This window comes from Patagioenas fasciata, chromosome 1 (assembly GCF_037038585.1).
Source record: "Patagioenas fasciata isolate bPatFas1 chromosome 1, bPatFas1.hap1, whole genome shotgun sequence".
NCBI lineage: Eukaryota > Metazoa > Chordata > Aves > Columbiformes > Columbidae > Patagioenas > Patagioenas fasciata.
This window is the reverse complement of record NC_092520.1, coordinates 2,261,760-2,277,661: the sequence shown is the minus strand read 5'-3', so window position 1 is coordinate 2,277,661 and position 15,902 is coordinate 2,261,760. Positions and strand designations below refer to the sequence as shown.

The following is a 15,902-nucleotide window of genomic DNA, read 5'->3' as shown; positions in this document are numbered from 1 at the left end:
CAGGGTCACCAGAGCAGATCACACAGGATCCCAGGGGTTTGAATGTCTCAGAGAAGGAGACTCCACACCTGCTCTGGGCAGCCTGGGCCAGGCTCTGGCACCTCCCAGCAAAGCAGTTTCTGCTCATGTTCACATGGAGCCTCCTGTGGTTCAGTCTGTGCCCGTTGCCCCTCACCCTGGCGTTGGGCACCACTGAACAGAGTCTGCTCCATCCTCTGACACCCACCGTGAGATATTGATCCCATCAATCACATCCCTCTCAGCTTCTCTTACAATACTTACACTTCAGGGGCAATTTTTGCACAACATCTTAACTGATTATTCACGAAACAGCTTGGATTTGGCTGGAAAGCCTGGCCTAAGATGTTGCGTGACACAGAGCTTGGCTTGACCACCGATTTAAGCCCCAGCCTAGCAGCGACAGAACTAACTCGTACCGCCTGGCATGCGGATTTATCCCCTTCCTTGTGAAGTTCTCCCCTCTCCCCTGGCCTAAGCTGCAGGTTTTGGGGTTGGTCTGTGTTTTACTGGGCTGAGTGGCTCGTATTTTCCAAACACAACCCAAATTATTAGTGAAACAGCTCGCAGACCGACGGAACTGCGTGCTGCCGAAATCAGCGTCCAGATAGAAACAGAAATGTGGTGCAGCCGGTGGAGCCTGTGGTCAGAAACGCCTCTGGTTTTAAAACTTGTTCTACGCTGACCGCTGTGAATGTAAAGCTCGGCCTATCCGTGCTTCGCTTCACCCATCTCAAATAGGGATTTTTATCTATACTGACCTCTTTCACTGTTCTTTTTACTATAAATTCTAAGTGGTATTACTACTGTCAGGTGAGTATCTTGATTTATCCTTTATAGGACTAACCAGACCTGTTTTACCCTCTAAACCTACGCATTGTTTTAAGAATTCCCGAAAGAGCCGGTGAACAAGTTGTGTCCGTTCTTGATTGTGTGGTCAGTGTCAGAGTAAAGCTGGAAACATGTAGCTCCTTCTTTTATATATTAATATGTTTAATATCTAACTAATTTGGTTTAATATTAAATATTGAATATATTGAATATGCTTAATTTATATTTAGTATAAGCCTGTTATACAGAGCTCTTAGTTTTAAAGGAGCAAACTTGACAGGAGGGTCCTGAGGGCACGGCCTGTTGTTGGAAATGCTGCAGCCTTTGAAACCGACTGGATTTCTTGTTACCTTCGTGTCCCTTGAAATTCTGACTGTTTTCTTCTCTCCTTCAGGTTGCTGAAGCCGTTGCCACATTCCTGATCCGTCACAGGTTTACAGAGCCCATCGGTGGATTCCAGTGGTAAGGCCCTGCGGGTGCTCGAGCTTTTGCTTTCCAATATTTAGTTTAAATAGCGTTTTATCGAAGTAACCGAGGCCCTGTGTTTTGGAAACAACTCGCACCACGCTTCTTCGGCCGAGAAATACCCATGAGATTAGACAGGTAGAGCTGTTTGCTTCGCTTTGCCGACTTTCCGTGCTTATCTCCCGTTTTTTCATATCAAAATGAACCCTAGAAACCCGACGTCCTCAATCAGCAGTGAGAGTGGGTTGTGGCCGATAAGGAAAAACTCACAAAGTCTTAGTTCCAGTACTAAAGCTAAACCGATGCTTAGACCTCATAGAAGGTGCTGATCTAATTCTGAGAGATGATCCTAAAATAAGCAGCTTTTTTAGGCAGTTCTGAAAAGTCTTCCTGCTTTTAGCTAAGAATTCTTCACCAAAAAGCTTTTGTGCTTCTCGTTATTATGTAGCTTACAAGTTACAGTCGAAAGCGTCGATGCTGATTTTAACCTTCCCGATAGATTCTTGTTTGGGTAACCAACTAAATTTAGGGCATCGCGGAGTCAAATACCTGCAGGGAACGCCTTGATTTTCAACGTGCGACTTTTCCTCCCCTCTCCTTTTTCCCTCCCAGCGTGTTTCCTGCTTGTTAATACCCTGGTGTTCTCCGGCACTGAGTCCTGTTGTAAATAAACTGCACCAGAGGCCACTGTGATGTATCCATCTCCTTTCATCCCTCCAGTTGAGCAGCAGTGAGAAGTTGGTGTGAGATTCATCCCTTTAGAACTAGTTCTCCAGAATGTTTTAAGCGCTTAAGGACTTCCTCGCTGGGAAGCAGCTTCTACTAAAAGACCATGAAAAGCTCTTCAGGCCCTTGGGAGTTGGTTCCTCTGCTACCACGAGGAAAAACCTCCTGAAATCCCAACTAAGTCCATCACCAAACCGATCTCCGTCGATTCTCAGGCTTTTCTTGCACCCAACCGCGAAGGGGCCGTTGGCCATCCAGATCCACTGAGGGTATCGCAGCGTAGCCAAAGGCTTCAGGATTTCTCCGTGGAGTCGTATAATCGTCTTCAAAGTGCCCCTTAGGTTTGTTTTTTTAATATACATATTTATTTCCCCAAAAGCAGACGCGGAATCTGCTTCGTCGGGAGCTCAGGTTTCATCTCGCCAACGCCGGCCTTACGGGTTAAGCCGCGGGAAGAGCCTAAATGCGACTTACCCAGGCAGGAAATTAAAACAAAAAGGCGAGGGGGGGACCGTGAGCTCCGTTTCAGTGTCTTGCAGCTTTTTTATTACTTCTTTCAAGTTCTCAATGCAAAGAAATAGCCTGGATAACGCCAGCTCCTGCAGACAGGACCCTGCGCTTGCGTTCATGGGGAAGGCCCAAGACCAGCGGTTGCAACATGCTCAGCAAGCCGCGCTTTGTTAGGCCATGTTTATTCTTCCCTTCTTGTCGCTGCTACACACAATTGAGCCGAGATAGCGCCTTTTGGATGAAAAAAATGCCAAAAGCGCCGTAGATCAAAGCCTGGAAGAGCTTGGAGTCAATCCCGATGTCGACGCAGGCGCGTGAGCAGCTGCCACCGCGTTTGCTCCCCCGGTATTTGGAGGAAAGACCTTGTTTCCACCGCTGCCTCCTCGATGGTTTCACTGCCTGCCTTCCCTATTTCCATGCTGTAGTTCCATGGAGAGCTTTCCTTCAGGGTTCAATTCCCCACAGACCATTTGCTTTCACCTAAGAATCACTCTCTCAAGTGTAAGAGCAGAAACATTTTGGAGCGATTTCCCCCAATATTTTGCCAGTGGATGTCTGCATTAATTATTTTTAATTGCTTTACGTCCGTCACCCTTCGCTGTATGATGAAAGCAGCATTTTAACGCGGTTTTGCCAAGGCAAAAACCTGGGTTTCGCCTGATTTGACAGCTGTGACTTGCATCCGTGTCCTGTGACAAAAGCCATCACCAGTTTGAGAGGTGCAGGTGGGGAGACGGCGTGAAGAGCTCAGCAAAGCCCGGCTTAACATCGGCGTTTACCCTGATGGACAAGCCGCTCGTCTCCTCTGATTAATTCACACGTGAGCTCTGGACGCGGCAGCCGTGGCTTCTCTGACACGTTTGGGTGGAAAAAGCCTGAATTAGGGACAAAAAAGCTTCGTTCCCAAGATTCTCCACCCTCGTGGCACTTCGGCCATCAGCACTCACGTGTTCAAAGAGCAATTACTGGTACCTCCCTCCGTAAGTCACCATATTAATTAATCGCATCAGTTTACCGTGACCTCGATGTGACGTCCGCCCCGTTTCAGTCGCCGATGGATTCACTGGATCTTCAGTAGCTGAGATGCAAAATAGCGTATTCTTTTTTCCCAGCTGTATCCTGAAAATTGACACAATTCTTGGCCTTTTCCAGATGATTCCTGTGTTCAATTGTTAGAAATTAAACAATAACAGCGTGTGTGTGTGTCCAGAGTCTCCCTTCACGGGGTAGTTCAGCATGTGCCTGTTGTCTTACTCATGAACGATCCCGGTACCATCACATTCCTCCGTGCTCGAGTCACTCAGAGGATCCGGCTCGGAGTGATTCATTGCGGTAACTCCTCGCGTTTGCCTTCCCTGTTATCATTTGCTTTTACACTTTGTGAAATCTTCCAAAACAGCAGAAGAAAATCAGTTTTATACCCTGCAGAAGCACCGTTGGAAAACGAACGACTGTTTCCGAATCCCGTGGGCTCCCCGGAATTCTATTTTGTTGTTAACGTTTGAGAAGTGAGTGGAAAAAAAGAATAATAATAATAATAAATATTTCAACAGCTTGCTTACTGTGGTGTCGCTTTGTGCCAAGCAGAAGAGGTTCGGGGCCTTGCGTGTCGTGCTGGCTTCAAAAGTAATTCAAGAGTGAAGGTGACGACAGGGACAGGAGGTGGAGGGGAATTCGCTGCATCGAGCCGCAGACACTTCTTGAGACCACGCTTTTGTCTGAACAGGGGAAAATTGAATGAAATAGAACAAGAGCAAGTGTAGAGTCTTGGATCTGGGCAGGAACAACCCCAGGTTCCAGTGTAAGTTGGGGAAGGAGCTGTTGGAGAGCAGTGTAGGGGAAAGGGAGCTGGGGGTCCTGGGGCCAGCAGGGTGAGCATGAGCCAGCACTGGGCCCTTGTGGCCAGGAAGGCCAATGGTACCTGGGGTGGGTTAGAAGGGGGTGGTCAGTAGGTCAGAGAGGTTCTCCTGCCCCTCTGCTCTGCCCTGGGGAGACCACCCCTGGAATATTGTGTCCAGTTGTGGCCCCTCAGCTCCAGAAGGACAGGGAACTGCTGGAGAGAGTCCAGCGCAGCCACCAAGATGCTGAAGGGAGTGGAGCATCTCCCGTGTGAGGAAAGGCTGAGGGAGCTGGGGCTCTGGAGCTGGAGAAGAGGAGACTGAGGGGGGACTCATTCATGGGGATCAGTATGGAAAGGGTGAGTGTCAGGAGGATGGAGCCAGGCTCTTCTCAGTGACAACCAGTGACAGGACAAGGGGCAATGGGTGCAAACTGGAACACAGGAGGTTCCACTTAAATTTGAGAAGAAACTTGTTCCTGGTGAGGGTGTCAGAGCCTGGCCCAGGCTGCCCAGGGAGGTTGTGGAGTCTCCTTCTCTGCAGACATTCAAACCCGCCTGGACACCTTCCTGTGGAACCTCAGCTGGGTGTTCCTGCTCCATGGGGGGATTGCACTGGATGAGCTTTCCAGATCCCTTCAACCCCTCACATTCTGGGATTCTGTGAATATTAATGCTCCTGTGGCTGTTTCTTGTCCTTTTTTGGAAAGCTCCAGGCAGAGATAAATGGTATTTAGGGGAAAGGATAACATAGATCATGGTGAAAGTCGCTGCAAAGAGAAGAAATGTTCTTTTTGCCTCGTAAAAAATAGTGATGTTTTGAAAATCCTCCCTCCGCTGGCAGCTTTTCGCTGTGTTTTTTCACAGCCTGCAGTGTTTTACCGTCTCTGTACAAGCAGAGACGCAGGAGGATGCTGTCTGGGTTGGAATGACGCTTTTCATTAGTTAGAAATGTCTTTTATTGAGCTGCCCTGCTCCAGATGTGAAGTGGATGGGAGATGATACCAAAGCCAATGGAGAATAGTGATGCTTATCAAGAGTGGAGGTTAAGGTTGGATGTGGGGAACAATTTCTTCCCCAAAGGGCTGTGGGGCATTGGAACAGGCTGCCCAGGGCAGTGCTGGAGTCACCATCCCTGGAGGGCTGGACAGACGGACATGAGGTTCTCAGGACATGGGGCAGTGCCAGGGGTGGGGGAACATTTGGACTCAACCTTGATGGTCTTTTCCAACCAAAAGGAATCTGTGACTGTGATCCAGCCATCTTTGGGTTTTTCCTGTGACTCACAGAAGCCTCTCGTCATCCCAAATATTCCCCCATCCTTTCTCTACATTCCGAGCTGATGCTTTAGCCACAGCTTTTCCTCTTTCCCCTCCTCCCCCTGCCCGATGATTTCCACATGTCCAGAAACATCTGCAAACAATAAACGGCGGCGCTCAGGCTGTTGAGGAACCCGGGTTGTGTTGGTTCGTCTGTTTTATAACACCCTGAGTTCTGGAGTGGTTGTTCTTATCTGAAGAGCAGGATTTGGGGGGGAAAATTGCTTTGAAATTTGGCAGAATTTGAGCGAAAAAGCCCCAAATTATTCCCATAGCATCCTCCTGCTGCTCCCTGCCCAAATTCTACTCATCGCTTGCGGACACCGAAGGGTTAATCCGAGGCCGGATAAACGCAGACGAGGGGTAATAAATGCACATTTTCCAACCCAAAATGAGCGAGAAAGAAATCAAGCTGCAAAATTAAGCCAAAGGTACACCGAGCATCGGTTTGTCTGATTAAGGATCGTGCGGTGTCTTTGCTCTGGTTCTTGCTGGCCATCCTGTTCACTCTGAAGCCTACTGATTCCTCTAGAGATGCCACGTCACTTAACTACCACTTCTTTTAGGAGAAAGACTTAATCTGAGGCTGGAGGAAGAGGCTTAAGGGCCTGTTTAGGGATCAGGGGTGTGGGGACACGGACACAACCAGCCCCCAATGTCACCACACCAAGATATTTGCCCCAGACTCCAGTTTCGTGTCTTTTGGACTTTATTTTCACCAGATTCAGCCATACCACCGCTAGCACCCCGTGCCACCGGCAGCCTTGGGGACACACTGTGCCCTGGTGGCTTTGTCACCCATGGGTGCCACGGTGGCTCAGTCTTGGGGGTCGATGCCGCACGGCCGCCGAAACTCCTGCCCGTGCTCATGGATCCACTTATTCGCCACTGGAAGGGACAATGACAAGGACACCCTGTCTGCTCCTGTCCGCCTCGCCGCCCCTGCTCAATATTGGTGGCGTTTTTCCCCGTTATCCCTGATTTTTTAGGGGTTTCCTCCCACTCCGTGTCACCCCAGGGTGACACCACGTCTCACCCCACTTGTCCCCGGCCAGGACGGGGCAACCGGCGTGCAGGGTGTCCCCGTCACCATCCCCGTTCCGCCGCAGGTTCCACCAGAAGAGAGCAGCGTTCTGTGGAGCAGAGAGAGGGGGTTGGAACCCCAAAACAGAGCCTGGAACCCCAGAATTGAAGTTTGGAAGCCCAAAATAGAGCCAGGAGCGACGGAACTGGGGTTTGGAACCCCTGAAACTGAACCTGGAGCCCCAGAACTGGGGTTTGGAACCCCAAAATTGGGATTTGGAGGCGTGGGGCTGGGATTTGACACCCCTAAAACAGAGCCTGGAATCCCAGAATTGGGGTTTGAAACCCCTAAAACAGAGCAAGGAGCCCAAGAATTTGGGTTTGGAACCCCAAAATAGAATGTGGAGCCCCAGAATTGGGGTTTGGAACCCCAAAATTGGGATTTGGTGCCCTGGGGCTGGGATTTGACACCCCTAAAACAGAAGCTGGAATCACAACATTGGGGTTTGAAACCCCTAAAACAGAGCCAGGAGCCCCAGAATTTGGGTTTGGAACCCCAAAATAGAACGTGGAGCCCCAGAACTGGGGTTTGGAACCCCCTAAAACTGAGCCAGGAACCCCAGAATTGGGGTTAAACACCCTAAAACAGAGCTGGGAGCACCAGAATGGGGGTTTGGAACCCCAAAACAGAGCCTGGAACCCCAAAATAGAGCTAGGAACTCCAGAATTGGGGTTTAGAACCCCAAAATAGCGCTGTGATCCCCAAGATTTTATTTTTCGCATCCTGAAACACAACTGGGAGCCCTAGAGTTGGGGTTTGGCACCCCAAAAATAGAGTCTGCAGCTCTAGGATTGGGGTTTGAGACCCTAAAACAGATCAGGGAGCCCCGGAACTGGGGTTTGAAACCCCAAAACTGATCAGGGAGCCCCAAGTTTGGCATTTGATACCCCAAAATGGAGATGGGAGCACAAGATTGGGGTTTGACCTTCGTGTTGGGGTTTCACACCCCAAAACAGAACTGGGAACCCAAAGGTTGGGGTTTGACACCACTAAATGGAGATGGGAGCCCAAGGGTTGGCATTCGACACCCCAAAATGGAGATGGGAGCCCCAAGGTTGGGATTTGACATCCCAAAATGGAGATGGGAGGCCGGGGTTGGAGTTTGACCTTCACATTGGGGTTTGACACCCCAAAACAGAGCTGGGAATCCAAAGGTTGGGGTTTGACACCCCAAAATGGAGATGGGAGCCCCAAGGTTGGGATTTGACACGACTAAATGGAGATGGGAGCCCAAGGGTTGGCATTTGACACCCCAAAATGGAGATGGGAGGCTGGGGTTGGAGTTTGACCTTCACGTTGGGGTTTCACACCCCAGAACAGAACTGGGAACCCAAAGGTTGGGGTTTGACACCCCAAAATGGAGATGGGAGCCCGGGGTTGGAGTTTGACCTTCACGTTGGGGTTTCACACCCCAAAACAGAGCTGGGAACCCAAAGGTTGGGGTTTGACACCCCAAAATGGAGATGGGAGCCCCAAGGTTGGGGTTTGACATCCCAAAATGGAGATGGGAGCCCGGGGTTGGAGTTTGACCTTCACGTTGGAGTTTGACACCCCAAAACAGAGCTGGGAACCCAAAGGTTGGGGTTTGACACCCCAAAATGGAGATGGGAGCCCAAGGTTGGGGTTTGACACCCCAAAACAGAGCTGGGAACCCAAAGGTTGGGGTTTGACAACCCAAAATGGAGATGGGAGCCCAAGGTTGGGGTTTGACACCCCAAAACAGAGCTGGGAACCCAAAGGTTGGGGTTTGACACCCCAAAATGGAGATGGGAGCCCAAGGGTTGGCATTCGACACCCCAAAATGGAGATGGGAGCCCCAAGGTTGGGATTTGACATCCCAAAATGGAGATGGGAGGCCGGGGTTGGAGTTTGACCTTCACGTTGGGGTTTGACACCCCAAAACAGAGCTGGGAACCCAAAGATTGGGGTTTGACACCCCAAAATGGAGATGGGAGCCCCAAGGTTGGGATTTGACCCCACTAAATGGAGATGGGAGCCCAAGGGTTGGCATTTGACACCCCAAAATGGAGATGGGAGCCCGGGGTTGGAGTTTGACCTTCACGTTGGGGTTTCACACCCCAGAACAGAACTGGGAACCCAAAGGTTGGGATTTGACACCCCAAAATGGAGATGGGAGTCCGGGGTTGGGCTTTGACCTTCACATTGGGGTTTGACACCCCAAACCAGATCAGGGAGCCCCGGGGTTGGGTTTTGGCATCACCGTGTGAGCGATGCGACACGACGCGACAGACCGGTGTCCCCCCGTTCCCCGCGACTCGCGCGGGTCCCCTCACCTTCAGCACGGGCACGCTGAGGTTGGCGTGGACGAAGGCGGTGGAGCCACCAGCCCCCACTGCACTCAGCTGGAAAAGGAGCAAAACTATGAGCCTTCCCCCCCCAACCTCCCCTGTGATGTGGCTGTTTGTGCGGGGAAACTGAGGCACGGACCCCCCTCGGTACCCTTGTAGCGTTTCCCTCAACGTGACTTAAATGTTCCCTTTGTCATTGTCAAATATTCACGTTGTTTAACACCCTGCCGTGCTCTGATTTAGGGCTGTCCCCACCCAACTCGAGCCCTGTTCACTCTGAACCCTACTGATGACCACGCAGGTGCAGTCTCTCCGTGCCCAGAACTTGGAATTGGGAGGGATGGGACTCACGTAGATCATGAGCGTGGCGATCCTGTTGCCCGACTTCATTCTGTACAGGGGGCTCTTCCTGGACTGCCCCGAGAAGATGAGGAGGTGGTGGGGATGGTCAGTCTTGTGGGGACAGTCATGGCTGGGCCTGGAGTCACCTCAGGCCCTACCAGAGCTGCCCCCAGGGAAAATCTCACCCTCTCCCGTCTTTCGTCTCCCTCCCTCCTTCTTTCTTCCCTCCCTTCCCAGGAATATCCCACGGGTCACTGTGGGGACCCCAACAGGGACCTTCTCCCCAGGGAACCATCTCAGGAGCATCGTGGGGACCACCCCAGGGTCCATCTCCAGAGACATCTGAGGGACCAGCCCAGGAACCACCCCAAGGACCACCTTGACCACCATCCTGGGGGTCACCATGGGGACCAGCCCAGGGTCCTCCTCTGGGGACGTCTGAGGGACCATCCCTGAAACCACCCCAAAGACCACTCCAGGGTCCACCTCTAGGGACATCTTAGGGAGACCACCCCTAAGAGCACCCCAGGGACCCCCCCGGGCACCATCCCAGAATCACCATGGGGACCATCCTAGGGACCATCCAGGGACCTTCCCTAAGCAACCATCCCAGGGTCCACCTCCAGGGACATCTGAGGGATACCACCCCAAAGAGCATCCCAGGGACCCCTCCTGGGCAACATCTCAGGGATCACCACAGGTACCACCCCAGGGACCATCAGAGACCTTCCCCCAGTCAACCATCCCAGGGACCGCCCCAGGGTCAACCTCCAGGAATGTCTGAGGGACCATCCCAGAGATCACCCCAAAGACCACCCCAGGGACCATTTCCAAGAACATCCCAGTGTCCACCCCACAGACCACTCTGGTGGCCATCTCAAAGACCACCCCAGGATCACACCAAGACCACTCCAGGAACCATCCCATGATCACCCCAAGGACCACCCCAAATACACCAGAGGACCCACCCTGGCCACCACCCCATGACCACCCCAGCAGCTCCCTGACCGTGGCGTGGTCGAAGTGTGGCTCGTAGTGGCCTCCCAACCCGTAGTTGACCACCTGCAGGTACTCGGCATAGGGTGGGCGCAGGTCCAGGCCGGTGATGGCAGCCATGCGCTTCTCCAACGTCTGCACCACCGGGTGAGCTGTGTCCTTCAGCCACGCGCTGTGGGGAGGCACCTCCACCTTCAGCCCCCGCAAAGCCACCTGTGGCCAGTGCCAGTGCTGGGTGTGGAGAACCCAGGTGTCCCCAGCACAGCTTTGTTGGTGGCAATGGGGCCATGGTGGTCCCACTGGTTGGAGAACAAGGGATGGGGTGGTTCCTACCTCTTGCTTATCCGATAGTCGGCTTTCTGCTGCTTCTCCCCAGAGGCGACCACAGATCTCTGCAGCTGGAGGACACATGGTGGGGAGGATGTTGCTACAGATGGGGACCCCCAACACCAAATAGGGACCTTAGTTTGGGTCAAAACTGGGGGGGTTATACCAACTGGTGGCCAAAGATCCCCACCCCAAGGTGTCCCACTTGGGTGATGGAAGCAGTTGGAGCCAACACAGTTGGGTGGCACCAAGTCAAGCCTGGCTCGGAGGGGTGTAGGTGCATGCATGGACTTGATTTCTCCACAAAATCTTTTTGGGGAGCTCATGTGGGCCTAAACTGGGCGCACCCTCCTCAGGATCTTGCTGCAGAAGGCTTTGGCTAAGCCATGGCTTAAAATCCCTTCTATCTCTGCATCCTCAGGGTGGTCCATCCTGGACCACCAGCTCTTCATAGAACCATAGAATATTTTGGGTTGGAAGGGACCTTCCCAGCTCCCCCAGTGCCACCCCTGCCATGAGCAGGGACATCTTCACCAGCTCAGGTTGCTCAGAGCCCCGTCCAGCCTGGCCTGGGATGTCTCCAGGGATGGTTCAGCCACCACCTCTCTGCCCAACCTGGGCCAGGCTCTCACCACCCTCGGTGTAAAACATCCCTTCCTCAAGTCTAGCTCTTGGAGCACCTTCCTCTAAGATGGGGACATTCCTGGGGATGGGAACGGCTCACCCAAGGACCTGCCAACCCCTTGATGGTCTCAGCTTCAGCATCGCTGATGAAATCGTGGTACAAAGCCACGTAGGGTCGGATCTGGACCATTTCCTTCTTGGCAGGCTGGAGCAGGAGGTAGGGGCTGCCATTGGTCTCGTAGGAGCACCCAAGTTGTGGGAGATGCTCCGGGGCCTGCTGGGGAGAGAGGGAGCACCAAGGAGGACATGAGAGGGTGGACAGCGGTGGGGTGGGGGACCATGGCACCCCTACCAGCCCCACCTGCCCCCCCGGGCGCTGGCACAGCTCCTCGTAGGCGTCGCGGTTCTGCAGGCGGGTGCTGTTGGGGCGTCGCAGGGGTTCCGCGCTCATCACCGTCCCCGTCTCCAGTAGCTTCTCATACTTGGCTACGTTCCTCACCACCCTTCGGTTACTGGGGTCTGCCGGAGAGGTGATGTCACCCGAAAACGCCGTTTACCCATCACCCGCCCCTTTCCCTGGCATCAGGCCCTGGAGAATTAACCCAATATGGGGGCAAGAAATGGGGTGAAGGAGGCTGGTGATGGGGACACCCCACAACATCTCCCCTCTTCCTGGTTGCCCCACGTACCATAGTGGAGAAACTCCCTGGAGAGGCTCAAGGCATGGGAGATATTTCCAGCCTGGATGGGGGGAGCAGAGAGACCATGAGCATCCCCCTGCCCACGGTTCAGCTCCACCAGGCACCGAGGTGATGGGGTTGGGACTCAATGGGCCGTACCATGAAGTAGGAGAAGGCGAGATGATCCAGAGCATCCTCCAGGCTGCTCCGGTCCTCGGGGTTCCAGCTGCCATAGGAGAGGCGGAAGAGTCCAACGGCTTCCTCCAGCCATGCAATGGAGTGGTAGTAGTCACCCGTGTCATAGGCCACCTGCGGGGGAGCCTGGCCTGCATGCTGTCCCCACCCTGTCCCACCCAATCCCACCAAATGCCCACCCCCATCCTCATCATTTTACACTGAGGGTGGTGAGAGCCTGGCCCAGGTTGGGCAGAGAGGTGGTGGATGAACCATCCCTGGAGACATCCCAGGCCAGGCTGGACGGGGCTCTGAGCAACCTGAGCTGGTGAAGATGTCCCTGCTCATGGCAGGGGTGGCACTGGGGGGGCTGGGAAGGTCCCTTCAACCCAAACTATTCTGTGATTCTATGGCTCTATACTCCTCACTCCATCCCATCCCCTTCTCATCCCATCCTACCCCCATGACCATCTTCATCCCAATTCCACCTCTATCCCTGCCCACCCTGTCCCATCCCATCCCATCCCACCCATCTCCATGTCATCCCATTCCAATTCCCACACAGACTGTCCCATCCCCTTTCCCTCCGGTGTCATCCCTATCCTGTCCCATCCCTTCCTGTCCCATCCCCATCCATCCTGCTCCATCCCTATCTCTATCTCCATCATCTCCATTTCCTTCTCCACTTCCAACTCCATCCCCATCCCCATCTCCACCTCCATCTCCATCTCCATCTCCACGTCCAACTCCATCCCCATCTCCACCTCCATCATCTCCATCTCCACCTCCATCATCTCCATCCTTTCTCTGTCCCCATCCCCATCAGCACCTCCACCTCCATCTCACCCAATTCCATCCCATCCCACCCCATTCTACCCAACGCTCTAAACCTCCACCCCAGCTCTGCAGTGACACTCAGAGGACTCTGCCCCAAACTAAACCCTCTATCAAAGCACCCAAATCCTCTCCCCGGGATTTATGGACCCACTTTTCTCCCCAAGCTGGGGCAAACCCCATACCCAACTGGGATGCTGGGGCAGGAGGTCTCCCCCAGGCCACCTGCTTGGCTCTTCCCTTCCTTGAGCCAGGAAGCAGCAAGAAGTCCCATAATTTGGCCAAGAGCACCATCCCAGGCTGGAAAAGCTTTGTGGGGGTCTGATGGGGTTGTCTCTGACCTTGCCCACATGGAAGAGGTCATCGGCAGAGAGGGACACGCGCTGGCCAGGGCTGTAGAGGGGTGGGCGGCCGGAGCTGGTGTGTTGGAAGACGCCGTTGGCCATGCCCTTGACACTGAGTGCGTAGACATCCTGCAGCCGCATCAGTGCCCGGGCAGCCCCATCCAGGTCCTCAGCTCCAGGCAGTTCCTGCTCCACCTCCTTGAAGGCATCATGGAGAGCTGAGGGGGGGTAGAAACATGGAATCATAGAATAGTTTGGGTTGGAAGGTACCTTCAGGAGTCATCTAGTCCAACCCCAAATGGGGGTAATGGGGTGCATGGAGGGGGAATAATGAGTTTTTGGGGTGCAGTCACCATTATCAGCCCCTCTCCATCCCCTGGGATCAACATGCTGCTCCTCCACCCATTATTCTGCTCTTCCACCCATTCTCCTGCTCTACCACCCATTCTTCTGTTCCACCACCCATTCTTCTGCTCCACCACCCATTCTTCTGCTCCACCACCCATTCTCCTGTTCCTCCACCCATTCTCCTGCTCTACCACCTGTTCTCCTGCTCCTTCACCCAGTCCCAACCACCTCCTGGCCCTCCCGAGGTGACAGAGAGGACACACTGCCATGCATCCCCCCCCATACCCTGGATGTTCTCAGTGGCCTCATCACTATAGATGACATTGGGCCAGTCAGAGTGGAGACGCTTGATGAGGCTGAAGGCCAACAAGGGGTTGTCCACCGAGGCCTCAGGGTCCTGGTGCAGTGCCTGGACCTTCTCATAAAACCTACAAAGCACCCACCGGGTGACACTTTGAGTGATGCTCCTGGGTGGTGACGCCACTGGGATGGGGTTTGAGCCCCTCATAGTTGGGCAGCTTTGCCCCCCCCATCCACTTTTTGGCCAAACCAAAGGTAGGGAAACTTCATCAAAGCTGGTGGAACCCAATCTCTGGTGGGTACGTGGGGATGGCCCATGCCTTGGTGATGCCATGACCCACACCCCTGGTCCCCAGTCCAGGGTTGGGATGACCATGTCCCCCTCCTGGGAAACATCTAGGGGGACATGGACAGTGTCTGGGCTGTGCTCTCCACCCACCCACAATACCCAAGACAAAGGTAGAGAAACCCCTGCACGGTTGGTGGAAGCCCATCCCTGGTGGGTACGTGGGGATGGACTGTGCCTTGAAGATGCTGTGACCCATGTCCCCTCGTGGGACGTGACTGAGGTGTGGACAGTGTCTGGGCCATGCTCCCCCGTTGTGGCACCCCGGTGTCCACTTTATGGCCAAGCCAGAGGTGCAGAAACCCCATCAAAGTTGGAGAAGCTCCATCAAAGTTGGAAGAACTCCATCTCTGGTGGGTACATGGGGCTGGCCCTGTGCCTTGGGCACGATGTGACCCACATCCCCGGTCCCCAGCCCAGAGACATGCCCCACATCCCCAGTCCCCTACAGTGTCTGGGCTGTGCTCCTCACCCACCCATGATACCCCAGCATCCACTTTTTGGCCAAGCCAGAGGTGTGGAAACCCCATCAAGCCTGGTGGAACCCCATCCCTGGTGAGGATGTCCCGTTCCTTGGGGATGCTGTGAGGCACGTCCCCAGTCTGGGGACATGCCCCACGTCCCCGGTCCCCTCCTGGGACATGGCTGGGGGGTAAGGACAGTGTCCAGGCCGTGCTCCCACCCACCCACAACCTCATATTTAGGAGCACCCCCAAAAACTGAGAGCTGGAGGGGATGGGGGGAGTTGATTAACCCCATCCCTGCCAGGGCAGCACCCACCCTCGGGCCAGGGGTTGCCTAAAGCGGGCGGGGGGATGCTCGCAGTGCCGAGTGGGTGTCCCCACGCGTGTCCCCGTCCCGGGGGTTGGGGGGGCCGGTACCTGGCGAGGCGGCGGAGGCGGCCGCGCTCCTCCCGCAGGTACCCGCGGAGCCGGCGGAGCAGGCGGCCCTCGGAGCCCAGCGCCCTGCGGACACTCGCCATGGCCGTGTAGGTCTCGGCTGGGCTCGGGGGGGGACACAGCAGCACCAGCAGCACCCCCAGAGCCAGAGCCCCCCATCCGACCCCCGCATCCAGCCCCCGCATCCAGCCGCTGCCGCCGGGAGAGGCCGGGGGGGGGGGCGGGGAGGCCCCGCCTTGGGGGTGGGGGGGAGATAAAGGGGGGTCGGCCCCGGATCCGCCACGCTGGCTGGGGTTGGGGGAGGCGTGGTGCTGCTGGTCCCCGCGTCCTGCTTGTCCCCATCGCAGCCTGGCTGTCCCCATCCTGTCCCCACCCTCCCTGTCCTCGTCCTGCCTGTCCCCCTCTTGGCTGTCCCCGTCCTGTCCCCGACATCCGTGTCCTCATCGCCCTTGGCCCCATCCTGTCCAGCCCCATCCCATCCTGTCCCCAACATCCATGTCCTCATCGTCCTTGTCCTTCACCCTCACCCCATTCTGTCCCCACCCTCCCTGTCCCCATCCTGTCCCCACCCTCCCTGTCCCCATCCTGC

The 15,902-nt window shown here is 54.7% G+C and overlaps 2 protein-coding genes across 8 annotated transcripts in view; one reads left to right on the top strand and one right to left on the bottom strand.

Annotated features, from left to right (window-relative positions):
* The window catches only part of PPME1 (protein phosphatase methylesterase 1), a 32,276-nt gene extending 28,170 nt beyond the window's left edge, over window positions 1–4,106 (top strand). The window contains exons 13-14 of the mRNA XM_071812968.1: window positions 1,244–1,311; window positions 1,927–4,106. Coding sequence (XP_071669069.1) covers window positions 1,244–1,311; window positions 1,927–1,945 — 87 coding nt within the window. The 3' untranslated portion in view covers window positions 1,946–4,106. The remainder of the gene's footprint in view (window positions 1–1,243; window positions 1,312–1,926) is intronic.
* Window positions 4,107–6,397: 2,291 nt separating this feature from the next.
* On the bottom strand, window positions 6,398–15,691 carry P4HA3 (prolyl 4-hydroxylase subunit alpha 3). 7 transcript variants are annotated; one of them, XM_065852152.2, is made up of 13 exons: window positions 15,296–15,691; window positions 14,054–14,196; window positions 13,418–13,638; window positions 12,228–12,377; window positions 12,078–12,129; window positions 11,750–11,907; window positions 11,489–11,665; window positions 10,771–10,835; window positions 10,450–10,609; window positions 9,451–9,513; window positions 9,085–9,153; window positions 6,743–6,839; window positions 6,398–6,648 (listed from the first exon to the last, which is right to left on the bottom strand). In XM_065852152.2, exons 1-13 carry the CDS (start codon window positions 15,673–15,675, stop codon window positions 6,524–6,526), a joined length of 1,860 nt encoding a protein of 619 aa, XP_065708224.2. In that variant the 5' UTR covers window positions 15,676–15,691; the 3' UTR covers window positions 6,398–6,523. The 7 variants fall into 7 exon arrangements, with proteins under 7 accessions (XP_065708224.2, XP_065708215.2, XP_071668936.1 ...); XM_065852143.2 differs by having other exon boundaries at window positions 6,398–6,594; XM_071812835.1 differs by having other exon boundaries at window positions 9,451–9,552; window positions 10,504–10,609.
* Window positions 15,692–15,902: the final 211 nt, after the last annotated feature.

What these genes read in the sequence shown, in the direction of transcription:
- P4HA3 (XM_065852152.2), bottom strand. Translation starts at nt 15,675, where the DNA reads ATGGGGACAGCCAGGCTGCGATGGGGACAAGCAGGACGCGGGGACCAG. An exon ending in AGGGGTTGGCAGGTCCTTGG is followed by an intron (nt 10,836 to 11,488) that starts GTGAGCCGTTCC and finishes TGTGTCCTCCAG; the next exon opens with CTGCAGAGATCTGTGGTCGC. An exon ending in GACTATCGGATAAGCAAGAG is followed by an intron (nt 10,610 to 10,770) that starts GTAGGAACCACC and finishes GCCTCCCCACAG; the next exon opens with CGCGTGGCTGAAGGACACAG.